General features: G+C 34.9%; 2 protein-coding genes across 8 annotated transcripts in view; one reads left to right on the top strand and one right to left on the bottom strand.

Moving 5' to 3' along the window:
- Window positions 1-14,129, bottom strand: part of ANKS1B (ankyrin repeat and sterile alpha motif domain containing 1B) — a 909,382-nt gene that overhangs the window by 781,609 nt on the left and 113,644 nt on the right. For all 7 annotated transcript variants that reach the window (XM_040491122.1, XM_040491120.1, XM_040491121.1 and 4 more), the window contains exon 6: window positions 9,052-9,195. In XM_040491122.1, coding sequence (XP_040347056.1) covers window positions 9,052-9,195 — 144 coding nt within the window. The remainder of the gene's footprint in view (window positions 1-9,051; window positions 9,196-14,129) is intronic.
- On the top strand, window positions 3,022-5,771 carry GARIN6 (golgi associated RAB2 interactor family member 6). The gene is made up of 2 exons (XM_040491135.1): window positions 3,022-4,357; window positions 5,059-5,771. The coding sequence occupies exons 1-2, from the start codon at window positions 3,743-3,745 to the stop codon at window positions 5,170-5,172; spliced, it is 729 nt and encodes a 242-aa protein (XP_040347069.1). The 5' UTR covers window positions 3,022-3,742; the 3' UTR covers window positions 5,173-5,771.

Raw genomic sequence — 14,129 nt, 5'->3', positions numbered from 1 at the left:
CAAGTCTCAACCCATTGAAGCATCAATTTAAACTCAGAATCTCCTCTAAATCTTATCAGCTCAAAAGTCCCAAATCTCATCATCTAAGTAGGTATGGGTCAAGTTCTGAGTATAATCCATCTAGAAGTCCAAAATGATTTTCACTGGGCAGAGCTTGTTCTTTCTGGAGGCTCCAGAGGAGAATTCACTTCCTGCTTTTTGGCCACCTGCATTCACTGATTTGTGGTTGTATCGCTCAACCTCTGCTTCCATCATCACTTATCCTTCTAACTCTGACCCTTTTGACTTTTTTTTTTTTTTATAAAGACCATTGTGATTACACTGGACCCATGTGGGTAATCCATGGTATCTCCGCATTTCAAGATCCTGAACTTAATTGCATCTGCAAAGCTCCTTTACCATGTAATGTCACAGAGTCAGGTTGTGAAGATCAAGATGTGAAATCTTTTGGGGAAACTAATCTGCCTACCACAGCGGATAAACAATGTTCATTAACTAAATTGTATCTAAAATTAACCCGTATGTTCAATTACATTGTTTTAAGTACTCCCCTCATTCACTGCCCAAATTACTGAGGTAATATTTTGTCATTTTTACATTTTGAATGTTGATTCTTCTGAAAGTTTCAGCAAGAAGTTCAGCAACAGAATAAGATTGTATATTGAATCATACAATTCCCAGAGCTGTTGAGATCTGAATAATTCCTTGACTAATTATTATTGTTTGGAGTATTTCCAAAGTACATAGAAGCTTCATTACAGGCAGAAAAAGTTAAATCCCTATAATAAAAATCATAACTATTCTCAAGCTGAAAGATACCTAATGAATCATTTCAATTTCAAGGATGAGAAAAATAAGACCTCGGGAAGTTAAATGATTTACTAGATGACACAAACTCTAATGTAGAGGACAGTGAGAATAAACTTATTTTAATAATATCTAATGCTGAACTGCATGGAAATCTGTTCTAAGAGCAAGCCTGAAAAAAAGCTACTGCATTCCTGGGGCACCTTGGTAGCTCAGTCAGTTGAGTATCTGACTCTTGATTTTGGCTCGGGTCATGATCCCAGGGTCATGGAGTCAAGACCCTCAGTGCAGTGGGCTCTGTGCTGACTGTGGAGGCTGCTTAAGATTCTTTCTCTCTCTCACTCCCTTTCTCTCTCTCTCTCTCTCTTCCCCTCTCACTCTCTCTCTAAAATAAAAAATAAAACATTAAAAAAAGAAAAAAGAAAACTGATGCATTCTCATAAAAAGAATTCCTTAATCTCAGGTTTAGGTAGCTTTTTATTTAGCCATCTGAACTTCTTAAATATTGAGGCAAATATTAATAAGGTATTTTTCTAAATTGCTAGGGGAGTCTGATAAACTATATCAGACTAATGACAATTACAGATATTTTCCAGAATGCTACACATCATGATCATCAGGATGATTAATAGCAGTTCTACTGTTGTTGGACTAATGACTGGTTTGGAAAATTTTCTGAAAGTTCATAGTCCCTATAAGTATTATAGTTTCTTATTTCCCTGGAGACAAGGCAATTAACTCATGCTCTAATGGAACCCTAAGATAAATATCTTGCTAATACATGTGCATGGCATAAAAGTGCTTTTAAGAAAACAGGTGTATCTTCACTTAATTTTTTTAAAGCATCTAAATTAAATTATATAGTGCCCATTGTTACTTATTCTTTTCAAAAAGCACCAAAACTAGTGCAATATCTTTAAAATGTTAGTTCGATTACTAAATGTATATTAGGCTTATTGATTTTTCTAATTATAAGATAAGTAATATGGACACAAAGTAGAAATTAAGATATACAGACCTTAAACAGGCCAGTAAACATTGTTATTGATACGTGAAAATCTTCTTTTTAAAGTAAAAATACTCATATTAACAGAAATAACCAGATATTTCAATATGAAGGGAAGAAAAATGTTTGTTTTGACCTACAGAAAAAACTAAAGTCTCAAAAACTATGGTTTTTCATATGTATGTGTATGTGTGTGTTATGTACACCATCATGCCAATAGAGAGATTTTAATCTTATTCAATTGACAACATTTATAATAGTTGGCAAAATTTCTCAGAGTTTATATATATACATATATATATATGTATATATATACACACACATATATATATACACACATACAATCTGATAGTGGGTAAGGACAGATCATAAATGTAATCTTTAAGGCTCTTTTCACTGTAAAGTCAGAATACAGATGTCTAGGAAAAAGTTTAAATATCTCATCAGCAGTGTGAGGGTGTATCAAAACATAAAATTTATTGTGGCTGTAAAAATAGACATTGTTAATAAAAATATTTTTATTTTTCCCACTAATAGAAATAATAATTATCCTAATAAAAATATAAAGTGTAAATAAAATAAAAATTACAGCACCCAGATATAAGCACTTTAAACATTTCACTGAACATACCCTCATATGCAAACATGCACACAGATGATCTTACATAAATTGGACCACAATTTACGTAGTTTGAAATGTTTGCTTTGCTCTTTTTAAGAAAAAAAAATCTTTTCATGTCAAATAGGGAACTGCATAATGATTTTTATAACTACAGAGTATTCTAGCATAGAATGCTCCATAATTTATTTAACTAAACCCTTATTGTAAGATATTAATCTTGTTTATAATCTTTTTTTGCAACAATAAACCTTGATAAACACCCTGTACTAACCTATTTACCAACTTGTCCGATTCTCTCTTTGAAGTAAATTGTCTACAATTACTTCTAATTGGCTACAAAACTGGATAAGAGAACGTGTTTATTTTCTGTATAACAGAAACTTTACCTAAACCTTTTTGAAAGCAATTTGCCAATATGTATTAAGATCCATAGATGGGGGAGGGAGATCCCTGGGGGAGGGAAGTGTGCTGAGCTGTGGCAAGCAGGGTGGGGTACTGAGCACAGGTGGGGTGAGGTGGAGAGGACAGTGTCCTTTCTCTGAGGGAGGGGCTGTTGGGCGACAGAGACAAAGGAGTGTGGGGTAAGCACAGGTCACAATGGGCAGGAGAGGACATAAGGGGTCCTTCAGGTGGTTTAGGCCTAGGTGGAGGCTTAGGTTTGGGAGGAGAGGAGCAGTACGAATACAATTGGCGGTGAGTTGTGGAATCCAAAAGAGCAAAGGTTATTGTGAACCAGTGTGTCAGGCTCAAGAGGAGGCCCCTCCCCACTCCAAGTGAATACCAACATCTGCATGCCTCAACATCTGTGCACTCTGACATCTACTGGAACCCCAACATCTACGTGCCTCGGCATCTGCAAACCCTGACATCTACTGGGGCCTGGATCTCTTGCTTCTCCACATCTGCACACTGTAGCATCTACTGGGGCCTAACCTCTGTGGGCCTCCACATCTGTGCACCCTGACATCGACTGGGGTCCCAACATCTGTGCACCTTGACATCTATTGGAGCCCTGACCTCTACTCCTCAACATCTGCATATGGTAACATCTACTGGGACCCTGGCATCTGTGTACCCCAACATCTCCATTCTCTAGGCAGAGCGCAGTATGGTGCAGATACAATAGTCTCTAGCACTGAGCAATTGGTAATTAGCACCCCCACCCTGTTCTCAGTTTCTCAGAGACAAAAAAGCCTGCAGAAGACCACTGCTAGCCCACTTGCTAGAGAAACCAGGGAAAGAGGACACCCTGCAAAGTGTGGTAAGGTGTGGAGGACCCCTAGGAGCTGTCGTGGCAAAAAATAGCCATGAACAGCCAATTTAAGTTACCACATTACACAGCCCAAAGCAGCCCTGCAATGGGTATGTTTAATACCTCCATGGGGAAACTGCAGCAACAACTGTACAAGGGGGAGTATAGTATATTCAAGTATGCACCAATGTTTGAGAGTGACTTTATACAGGTCAGCAAAAAAGGAGAAGTGATTGATGTGCACAACCGTGCCCGAATGGTAACTGTGGGCATCGTTCGCACCAGCCCCCACCTCACACTACCTGATGTCATGCTGCTGGCCCGACCAGCTGCTATGTGTGATGACTATAACAGATATGGCCCTGCCACCCCGGAAAAAGGTTACAAGCCTACACAGATCTTAGAGCTAACCAGGCTGCTTCCCTTGAAGTTTGTAACGATAACCATCCATAATGGTAAAAAGCAACAGCTCCACCTGAAGCTTGCCACTGGCCGCTCTTTTTACCTTCAGCTGTGTCCCCCTTCCAACACAAGAGATCTTTTTGTCCACTGGGAAAACCTCGTTTACATTCTGAGACCACCAGTAGAGGCTTACAGTGGTTCCCAGGCCATCCCAGTTGGGAACACACTGGACATAACTGGGTTTGAAGAGAAGAACAAGAGCCCAGGGGTAAGTCTGTGCAAAGACTCTAAAAGATGGGGGCAGAGTGCTGAAGGAGAGTAGATGAAAGTCCTGCAGAGCCATTGGTACTGAGGCTTACCTAGAAAATGCATTGCATGTAGATGGTTCAGGGCCACAAGAGCCTCCATTTGTAGGCCATGTCACATTGGGGAGTGCTCCAGAGTGTTCCCCAAGGCTGTATTTCAGAGCTTCCTTAGCTTCCTTAACTCTTAATTTCATATCCAATACTGTGTCGCCATGTGTGGCATCCTGACCATCTATTCTTGAACATACACTGCTACATCCAGGTAGGCTGATACATTGTGGGATGTAATCCCTCTACCGCCATGTACTGATTTTGCATACATCAGTGGCAGAGGGATGTGTTTGTGTGCATGTTTAGTAGCGTAGTGCATACCACTTGGCCAGCAGAAACACTAACATAAGGGTATAAAAAGTAGTCTATGAGGATATTCACTGGTGAATTATAACAGTGCTCTCACTGGCACTGGAATTGTAGGAGCAAACCTGGAATGATCATCATGGTCATTGTAGAGATACTAAAGAGGGGAATTCCTGCAACAAATGGGAGATTGGATTGAGACCTCAGAATTCTTATCATAAGCCCTTGTTGTTTAGCTATAGGAATAAAAGAAACAGACCTTTCTGCCCTCACTTTCTTTATTTCACTTGTTTGTCTTCCCCCACAGGCAAATGTCATTCATGTCTATGGAAGGGATCAAGATCAAGTTGGCATCAAGACTCTTCACATGAACCCTACAGTGTTTGGGACCACCTATTATGGTTATGCTGGGGAGGAATGAATTCATCAAGCCTCCCACACATACTGCATTCAAGAGTTCACATACTTCTGCAGTCACAAAGCCTATAGCATTTGATAAAAGGGCAGGGATGGCGACAGGAGCAGCCTTTACAGATCCAGGAGGAAGCACAGCTAGAATAGCCACAATGGGTGCATTCAACATGTCTTAATACTATTGTTAGCAAGGGCTGCAAGCCTTTCTTGTCTTGAGAGGGTACTTCCAGCACATCAGTAGGAGATACTGGCCTCTTCCCAGAGGGCAGAATAAATATGGTGATTCCAAGAACAGAAACTACTGGCAAGCCCATTGCAAAGGCAGCTAACAGCTCAGTATTGGGACCCTTTATTACAATCTTGCAGACTGAAGGCTACATGAGTGAACAGGATGGAAGTCAGAGACCTCCACTCAGCAGAATTGACTCTTTCGGAAATAGCTTCAAAGTCCTATACTGCACGTGGTGCAGAGATGGACACCTTATCCAAGACTGTGGAGGAAAGAAATATCACCCACCCTAACACAATTCGACTCAGATTCTCTGCTCTAATGACATATGCTCTGTTAATAGGGAAAGGTAGTAATAAAAACAAATGGCAATTTATTATCAGGCTCTGAACTATCTTTAACTTCCTCTTAACTTGATATTTGTGATTACATACAGATGACAGAATAAAATGTTTAAGATTACTCTCAGAGACCCTCCTCCATTTATCATCAATATGTATTCACCAAAAAAAAAGCCTAAAATTTACTAAATACATAACCAAATGCACAAAAGCAAATGATAGTGATGATGATGATGATGATGATGATGATGATGATGATGATGATATTGTCAGGCATGTTGAAAAACTAATTATACTTTACAGAAAGAACTTCATTTCCTCAGTCTCTTTATTCTTGTTCTTTGCCCAACTTAAATATTATTTAACTGCTTTGAAATTATACTAAAGTACCCAATATATTCTATAAGTCTTTAATTCCTTGATGTTATTTAAAATTCTAAATTTCTTGAAATTTTTACAAGAAGCAATTCCTTTTAAATTCTAAAACTTAGAATTCTAAATAACATCTAGCCACAATGGAAGGATAAAATGCCGTATTAAAACTAGAAAAACAGAAAAATGAGCTGAATAAAAGCTCAATTTAAAATCTAGACAAAAACTGGAGATTAGATAATCTTAGAAGTGTAAGATCTACAGGATCAGCCAATGTTTTAATTTTTGCAAGTAAAAAATCTAAGACTCTAAAAGTAATACATCACATAGTTTTAATTAAGTCTGTATTTCCATAATCCTCATGTTTCTGAAGCTTAGCACCATGCTTTGAATGAAGAAGATATTTGACACGTATGTGCTGGATCCAATTAAATTAAGGGTTATAAATGTGAAATAAATATATATTATTCGAATCCAAAAGTCTGGGTATATGGAAATTTGCATAGCAGCATACTAATTCCACTGATCCCAAAGGCTCCTACACCAGACTGTAAGGTAATGGTTTTCCATGAGGCCTTAAAAATCATTAAGCCAAGCACTGTGCATATGAGGCCTCATTTTTTGATGACCCCTCACTATATTTAAATAATTTAAATGATTTTTAATCATTTATTATTTAATAAAATCACAAATATTTGAATATTTAAATGACTTTAATGACCACACACACACACAATATTTCAGGTCTGGAAAAAAACAGCTTCAAAATAAAATCCTGTTATTCATGAAATTTATGAAGATTTTTAATTTTGAAGCTGGCCTGGAAAATCCTGAGTTCAAAGCTATTGCAAGTTGTAGGATAAATTTACATTTGATATGTCTCCAATGTCACGAGAAATGTATTAAATTTTATCGTAAATACATAACATATGTTAAAGGAGAGTCCACCAACAAAGTGAAAACATTAGAAGTCCAGACGAGAATATTAGTAAAAGAATTCTACTTTTGATTCATTATATTAAATACAGTAAAAAAAAAAAAAAGATACTACATTTCAAGTAAATTTATAGATGTGATGCAGTAACAAAATACCAATAAGGATACTTTTATAAAATATACATTTTTAACAGCAGACAATCATGTCAGCTAAATAATGCAATCAAGATTTCTCCTGCCATGCATTATATGTAAAAATATCAAAACTGAGTCATGTGGTTTTAAAAATAGGACAACAGAAATAAGAGATTTCAGAAGAACACCCAAGCCAAACACAATGCGATATAATGAGAGGAATGAGAGTTATCTCTAGATAAGGTGAATTAAACCAAAAAATAAGACTAAGAAGTTTAATGAACTTGATAGTTTGAAAAAGTACACAGAATACACTCACACACACAATGTAAGGGGGGAAAAGCCACAGCCTGGGAAACATTTTGTAGTAAATGTAACTACTAAATATTAGTTGCCAGTCTTCACAGGAAAATGGCCAAATAAAAGTATCCAGTAATAAAAAAATTGTAAACCAAAATCAAGTTACTACCAACCCTACTACCAAGCCTAATAAAATGAAAAAAATAAATGTTTAGGAAGGTGGTAGAGAAGGAAATTCTAGTCATATATTATTGATGGCTTAGAGCCCTAATACTTTATTTTATGAAACAGAAAAAAAAGAGATAAAGGCACTCAATTTACTGGTAAACGTTAAGCAGATAAGGTTATATTAATAAAATAAAACCAATGTTTCTTGCTGTTCTTTCTACTATATCTTTATAGATATGATCTTTACGTGAGGAAATGAAAGCATCGAACATACACATTGTTCATTGTTTTACTAATTATTAATACTGACAATATGTCAGGGACTACGGCCTTAGAAACAGATATTAAGCAATACATAGTCTCTACCATTATGGAACTCATAGTCCAGTATATATTGATAACAATTCTGATTCAGATTGGATTAGGATACTGTCTTAAAGTCTTATAAATAGTTCGTATTAAGATGAAGAGATTCTTTAAGTACTATATGCTGATTTGATTATCTCCATAATAAATTTATATGGGACTTAAGTGGCTATGATCAATTTGTGACATAAGACATGAAAAATATGATTTTTTTCTTGGACACAATTGCTTCTACTTGTTGCAAAATAGAATATAGTATTTTTGAAATTTAACACTATCTTGGACAATTACTGTGAATTATTTTCTGTCCTAGACTGTTTTTCCACCTATGCACTAAGTAGTTACACATACATACCTTTACCATTACACTGTCTTTTGTATTAAGTGTTTTTTCGTATTTTCATTGTGGCTTTAAATTTCCTAACTCTGGTTAATTTTACTTAATTCTCAAATTCCTCCAAAGACTTGTGGTACAAAACATAAATAGGAATTTGAAGGTGATACAATAGAATAAAATTGACTTAATGAATCATGAGATGATTTCAAAATTATAGTCAATGTTTTTAGTGTTCTGGTATCATTTTGGATTGTACTACATAATCTTCAGTGGGAAACATTATTCTACAATGTTTCATTGTGCTAAAAAATTAAAAACCACTGACAATGCTTTTAAAGAGCCCCAATATGTTTCCTTGTAAATAATTTTTATTATTTTAATAAAACTTATAATTTGCAAATAGCATTCCTTAAAATGAGCTATTTCTAGATCATAAATATGAAAAACCTCATAAACAACTCAATTTTTCTGGAAGTAGCATCATGATCAAAATAAACGCACCACATAAAATGATGTAAAATATGTATTTGCATATGCATACATGTACAGCAAGTTAGATAAACATCTTACTGACCTTTAAACGAAGAAAAATTACAGGGTGAATAAGATAGTAATTGGATTTCCAGGAACGGAAAAAAGATTTCCCTAAAAACATAAACTATTTTGGTGTTTTATTATATCTTAAGAAAAGCAAACTGTTACCTGTGCAAGAATTGGGAAGCCAAGGTTCCTACATCCATTACAAGGAGTTAATGCTTCCCAGAGTCCTGAGGGCCCACAAGTGTTTTCATCATCATCATCTTCTTCCACTTCTCCTGGTGACAGATTTATTGTAGATGAAGTCCTCTGAAATTAAATGTATATTATACCAATATATTATATCAATGTTATTTAGATATCTTAATATCAATTAAATTACATTAATTTCTTATAGTGTATGTTAGCAAGCAAAATCAGCTTAACATTCACCATAGTTATGTGGCTATGCCATGTGACTAACCAAAAACCATGCATAATTCAACCTGAATGTTTAAAAAAATTGAAAGTGAAAAAACGGATGAAAAAGGATAGGATACAAAAGGTTCATAATGAAGAACAGGACATGAAAATGACCCAAGAAAATATCTCAATAGCAACAAATGAGAAAAATCTTATGATTTCTAAATGCAATCAGATGAGTAGCAGGAAGATACATTACTGAAACAGGAATTGCTAAAAAGCCCATTTTTTCACAATGTCTTCTTTTCAAAAAAATGAACTTCATAAAACTTTATATTATACGTGTAATAAGGGTAATATTTTTTAAATTAATAGTGGGATTTCCATGTTGAACCTGCATATTTACTTTTGCTATTTCCCAAATCCCATTAAAATGACAGAAAAGGGCTTGTAAAAAATGGTCTAAAGCATAAGGACAAAGACAACAGGAAAAAGATTAGAAGAGCAATAACAAGAAAATTTTAAGAGAATGATAAAGAAATGGGTAGGTATTACCTGATTTAGCAAACTTGAGAAAACTGAAAACAAAATGTTGGCAAGGAGGAGGAATAAGAAGCATGTCTAGGTATGACTTGACACCACTAAAAGGGCTTAAGAATTCTATATTTGAAAGAGACGCTTAGACCCATCTTCTCAAATGGCCAAGAAACTAAACCTTCACTACTAACAAGAAATTGGAGGTTTATTTTCTGGTGAGATTGAAGCAACGGATTATGAATTCTAACAATCCATGCACAGTGAACAGAGGGGTGTCTGTAAAAACAAATAAATTAACTGAATATCTAGTAGCTGTAGACTCCCAACCTACCCCAGGGTCTGCCTACATTTGCCTTAAAGAACATGGCAGCTAGGTTTATATCCCCCAAGTAGGTAGGAGATGAGAATGTACTCCCCTCTGTAGAAATTGACCTCCCAAGAAAAAAAGATCTATAGGTACCTAGTAAAATGATAGGGGTCTATGCCTTAAATCCTACTATGAAGCCCATCTCTCAAAAAAACTACACTCATATAAACAGTTTCTAATTTTTTAGGTAAATATGACCAAGAATCCAAGCACCATCACACATTTGAAGGAAGCCTTTAACAGAGACCAAAATAAATATACAGAAAAAATTAAAAAATAGTATTCACAAAGAAATAGAAGATCTTTGCATCCATCAAATAAGAACAATGCTACAAAACTAATAAACACATAAAACCCAATAGAAGAGATGGAAAATAAGGCTGCAGAAACTCCCTAGAAGATAGAACAAAAGATGAGGAGAAAATAAAAGTTAAGAAAACTATGGGATCAAACTAAGAGGTCCATGTAGATAATGGGAGGAAATTATCAAAGAAACAATGCAAGGAATTTTGCCAGAACTGATGAAAATTCCATATTCAAAGAGCCTGGTGAATGCTCAGCAAACTGAATTAAAGGAAAAAAAAAAGGTAAAAGTCTTCAGAAAGTTGGACACAACACTGATATATCATGATTATTGAAGTTAAGACACTGTATATACTAAATTATAAATGGCCCACTTGCCCCTCAAAAAGTTGTTCCTTTAAGCAATAAAATATATGACTTTAAAATATAAGATTTTGTTTTTCTACATTCACATCTTAAATTTCCCTTCATCAATTTTCAGTAACTGAGAAATCATAAACTTAAAAAGCTCCTTAAGCAGTTACAGTTTATAAGGTAACAATAATAATAACAGCTATAATCTATTGAACATTTACTATGTGACATTATAAGATCATATTATTCACACAAACTAAGGCACAGAGAGGTCAAGTAAAACCAAATCACAGAACTGTTAGTGGCAGAATAGGATTCTAATCCAGACTACCTGACTCTAGAGCTGGGGGGCCCCGCCTGGACCACTATGTTACATGGCTTCTCATTCAGCACAATGTTGCTGTAAAAAGCAACATAGTGAATAACTGAGCTGAGGCAACTGCAGTTTAAATTTCAAAAGTATATTTGTTAATATATTTCTGCTACATAAGGATATGCCTGAAAGCAATTTGCTATCTGTGACAACCAAACTTTCTGTAATTTGATACATAGTAGCCCATACTTTCATAAAAATACATTTCTCAAATCAGTAATAAAAGATGATTATCACAGGGATTTTTCATCCTACAGATACCCTGGTGAGAAAATCCTGGGGCATCTAAAACTTTATTCTAGCAAGATCAATGTCTGATCATGTCTGATCAATGTTGTGTACAAACCAGAATAAAATAACCAATAGGCATCTCATTCACCAACTCATGATCAGTTGTTGGTTTGTTTGGCCATCAATGTTGACATGGCATGGCACTATAAATCATTATATACATGGCAAGAATTATTATCATTTCACAGATTAATCAGTTCTTTTCTATTTTTGTTAATGGTGCTATAATTATTTGATCTAATCTTACTGAGAATTCCTCTATCTCTTTCTCTACCCCAGAGAAAAATTCTCTTTTTGTCTCTTCCCTATTCATACATCTCCAATTATTTCCCACTGTGCAGTAAACAATATCCAAATTCCTCAAGGTTATAGGGTCAAACTATTTTTCAACACTTTTACTTACTCTACTGTACTCACCCAGACCCCAACCAAGTGGAACTGCTTATCCTTCCTTAATCATGCTCAATACATTTATTCATGCCTTCCATCTTATGTCTCCAGGAAGCATATTGTACCGGTTAAAAATATAGGCTCTAAAATTAGTTCTGAATTTTTGACTTGCCTACTTATTAGCCTACTTATTAGGGTGATTTTCATCAGATGTGACCACTGTCAGCCCCACTTGCCTTATCTGCACAATGTAAAATAATATGGCCGGACTCCTCTCAGATTTTTTTCCTGATAATTAAATGAGGTAATGAACATGAAGTGCTTGAAACATAATAAAGTTTTAACAAATATTAACTATGATTTTAGCTATTATCTTCCTATAATCACACTGATCCCTCTAAATACAGTTCAGATTTCACTTCTTTCCAGATTTCCCACAAAGAGAAATGATGTGGCTCTTTTGTAAATGTCTATAGCCCTTTGTGTTTGAGTATTATGATATTTCACATATACATTGAGATGATAGATGGCATAGTGGCAAAAACAAGTGTCTATGAAGTCAGATAGATACATATTTAAATCCTGTCTCTGCCATTTCCAAGCTGTGTGACTTCAAGCAAATCATATAATCTTATTAATCTTAGTTTCCTTATCTGAAAAGTAGGAAAAATAGTAATTCCTCCTTGATAGGGTTGTATGAGGATAAAAGTAATTGCATGACAGTGATTAGCAAATAAAAAATAATAAATACATATTGCTATTTTTATTATTATCTTTATCCTGAGATACACACACACGCACGCACACACACAAACCCCAGCTTATTTATCCTAGTCAATTGTAAGTTATTTGAAAGCAAACATTGTCTTACATTTGTATCTCTTACAATGGGTATGCATAATAGAATTTAATAATTATTTATTGAATGAATTATCAGTGAATTTCAAACTATCATTTTCATTTAACTACCTAGAAAATTTTACTAATATTAAGGGGTATATGTAATTGCATCACAAATCTCGTTATAGTTACTTCGGTTTTATTTTATATTAACCATTACCAGCAGCATTAACAGAAATAACAAAATTTATCAGTGGTTTAGTACTGCCCCCTAAAGACAGTATATAAATTAACTGTGTAAAACAATTTTCCGCTTGCTGCTTTACAATTTGATATGCCTGGAAAAGATTTTTAACAAGCTAAATATAATCTTCAATTATTTATTTAAAAAACCCATAAACACACTTAAACTTGGGAGCTTCCTTTATTTCAAATACCTTTGAATATTTTTATTGGAGATCCAACTGTGTTCCTAAAGTTCCAGAAATTCCTCCATGAAATATAGACCTAAATTGTCATGGTTTGAGCCTATTATCTTTCCTGTTTAATACACAGTAATTATGTTGATGAAAGATTGGACCAGTTCTACATTGTCACAAAGGACCAAACTCACAATACATAAATACCATGGGAAGACAAATTTGAACTCAAAGAAAAATACTTCTGGAACAATTATTTCAGTCTACCATTAAAGAAATGTGATTTCTTGGTGAGGATATGTATTCATAGATATATATATCATATTTTTTCATTGTGGCATAAACATAATAATGTACTAAATATCTGTAATGATGCTTTATAGTTTAAAAAATGATTTCAGATATTGAATAGTCCAATAAAGTAGGGTAGGGACCATCCCTATTTTACAAGTGAAGAAGCTGATGCTCTTGCAACGTTATTCAATTTGCAAGATCATCCTACAAATGAGGCTAGATTATAATCCAAGTCCTTTGACTCTAGGTGTTATAATCTTTCTTCCACACCATGGAACCAAGCTCCTAATTAGTAGAGCTCTTCAAAGGTACAAGAGATATTCAATTCAAGATGTTCAGAATATCCACAAATTTCTTTGTTATGTGACAGTTTGTAATTGATGGCCTTTAAATTATTTTTTAACTCTAAAATTCTATAAATCTATGCAGTTAAAATATAGGATTAAGGGCCAGTTATGATCTCATAGAGACCTTTAAATCCTTATCAGTCAACTCTCTAAAGCATGTCTTTATAAACATGGTGGTGAGAGGGGGAGGGAAAGGTCAAGGATATCCATGTCCTGTCCAAATGTTCCTGGAGGAGATCTTAGGGGCTCGACTTAGCCAGAATATAGGACAGCGGTATGTGTGTGGGGAAATGGGATGATGGAATAGACAAGACTCATCCTACAAG

The sequence above is a fragment of the Herpailurus yagouaroundi genome, unplaced genomic scaffold (assembly GCF_014898765.1).
Source record: "Herpailurus yagouaroundi ecotype Mexico unplaced genomic scaffold, PumYag 182, whole genome shotgun sequence".
In the NCBI taxonomy this organism is placed as follows: domain Eukaryota; kingdom Metazoa; phylum Chordata; class Mammalia; order Carnivora; family Felidae; genus Herpailurus; species Herpailurus yagouaroundi.
The sequence above is the reverse complement of the archived record's forward strand: the minus strand, read 5'-3'. Positions and strand labels throughout refer to the sequence as shown.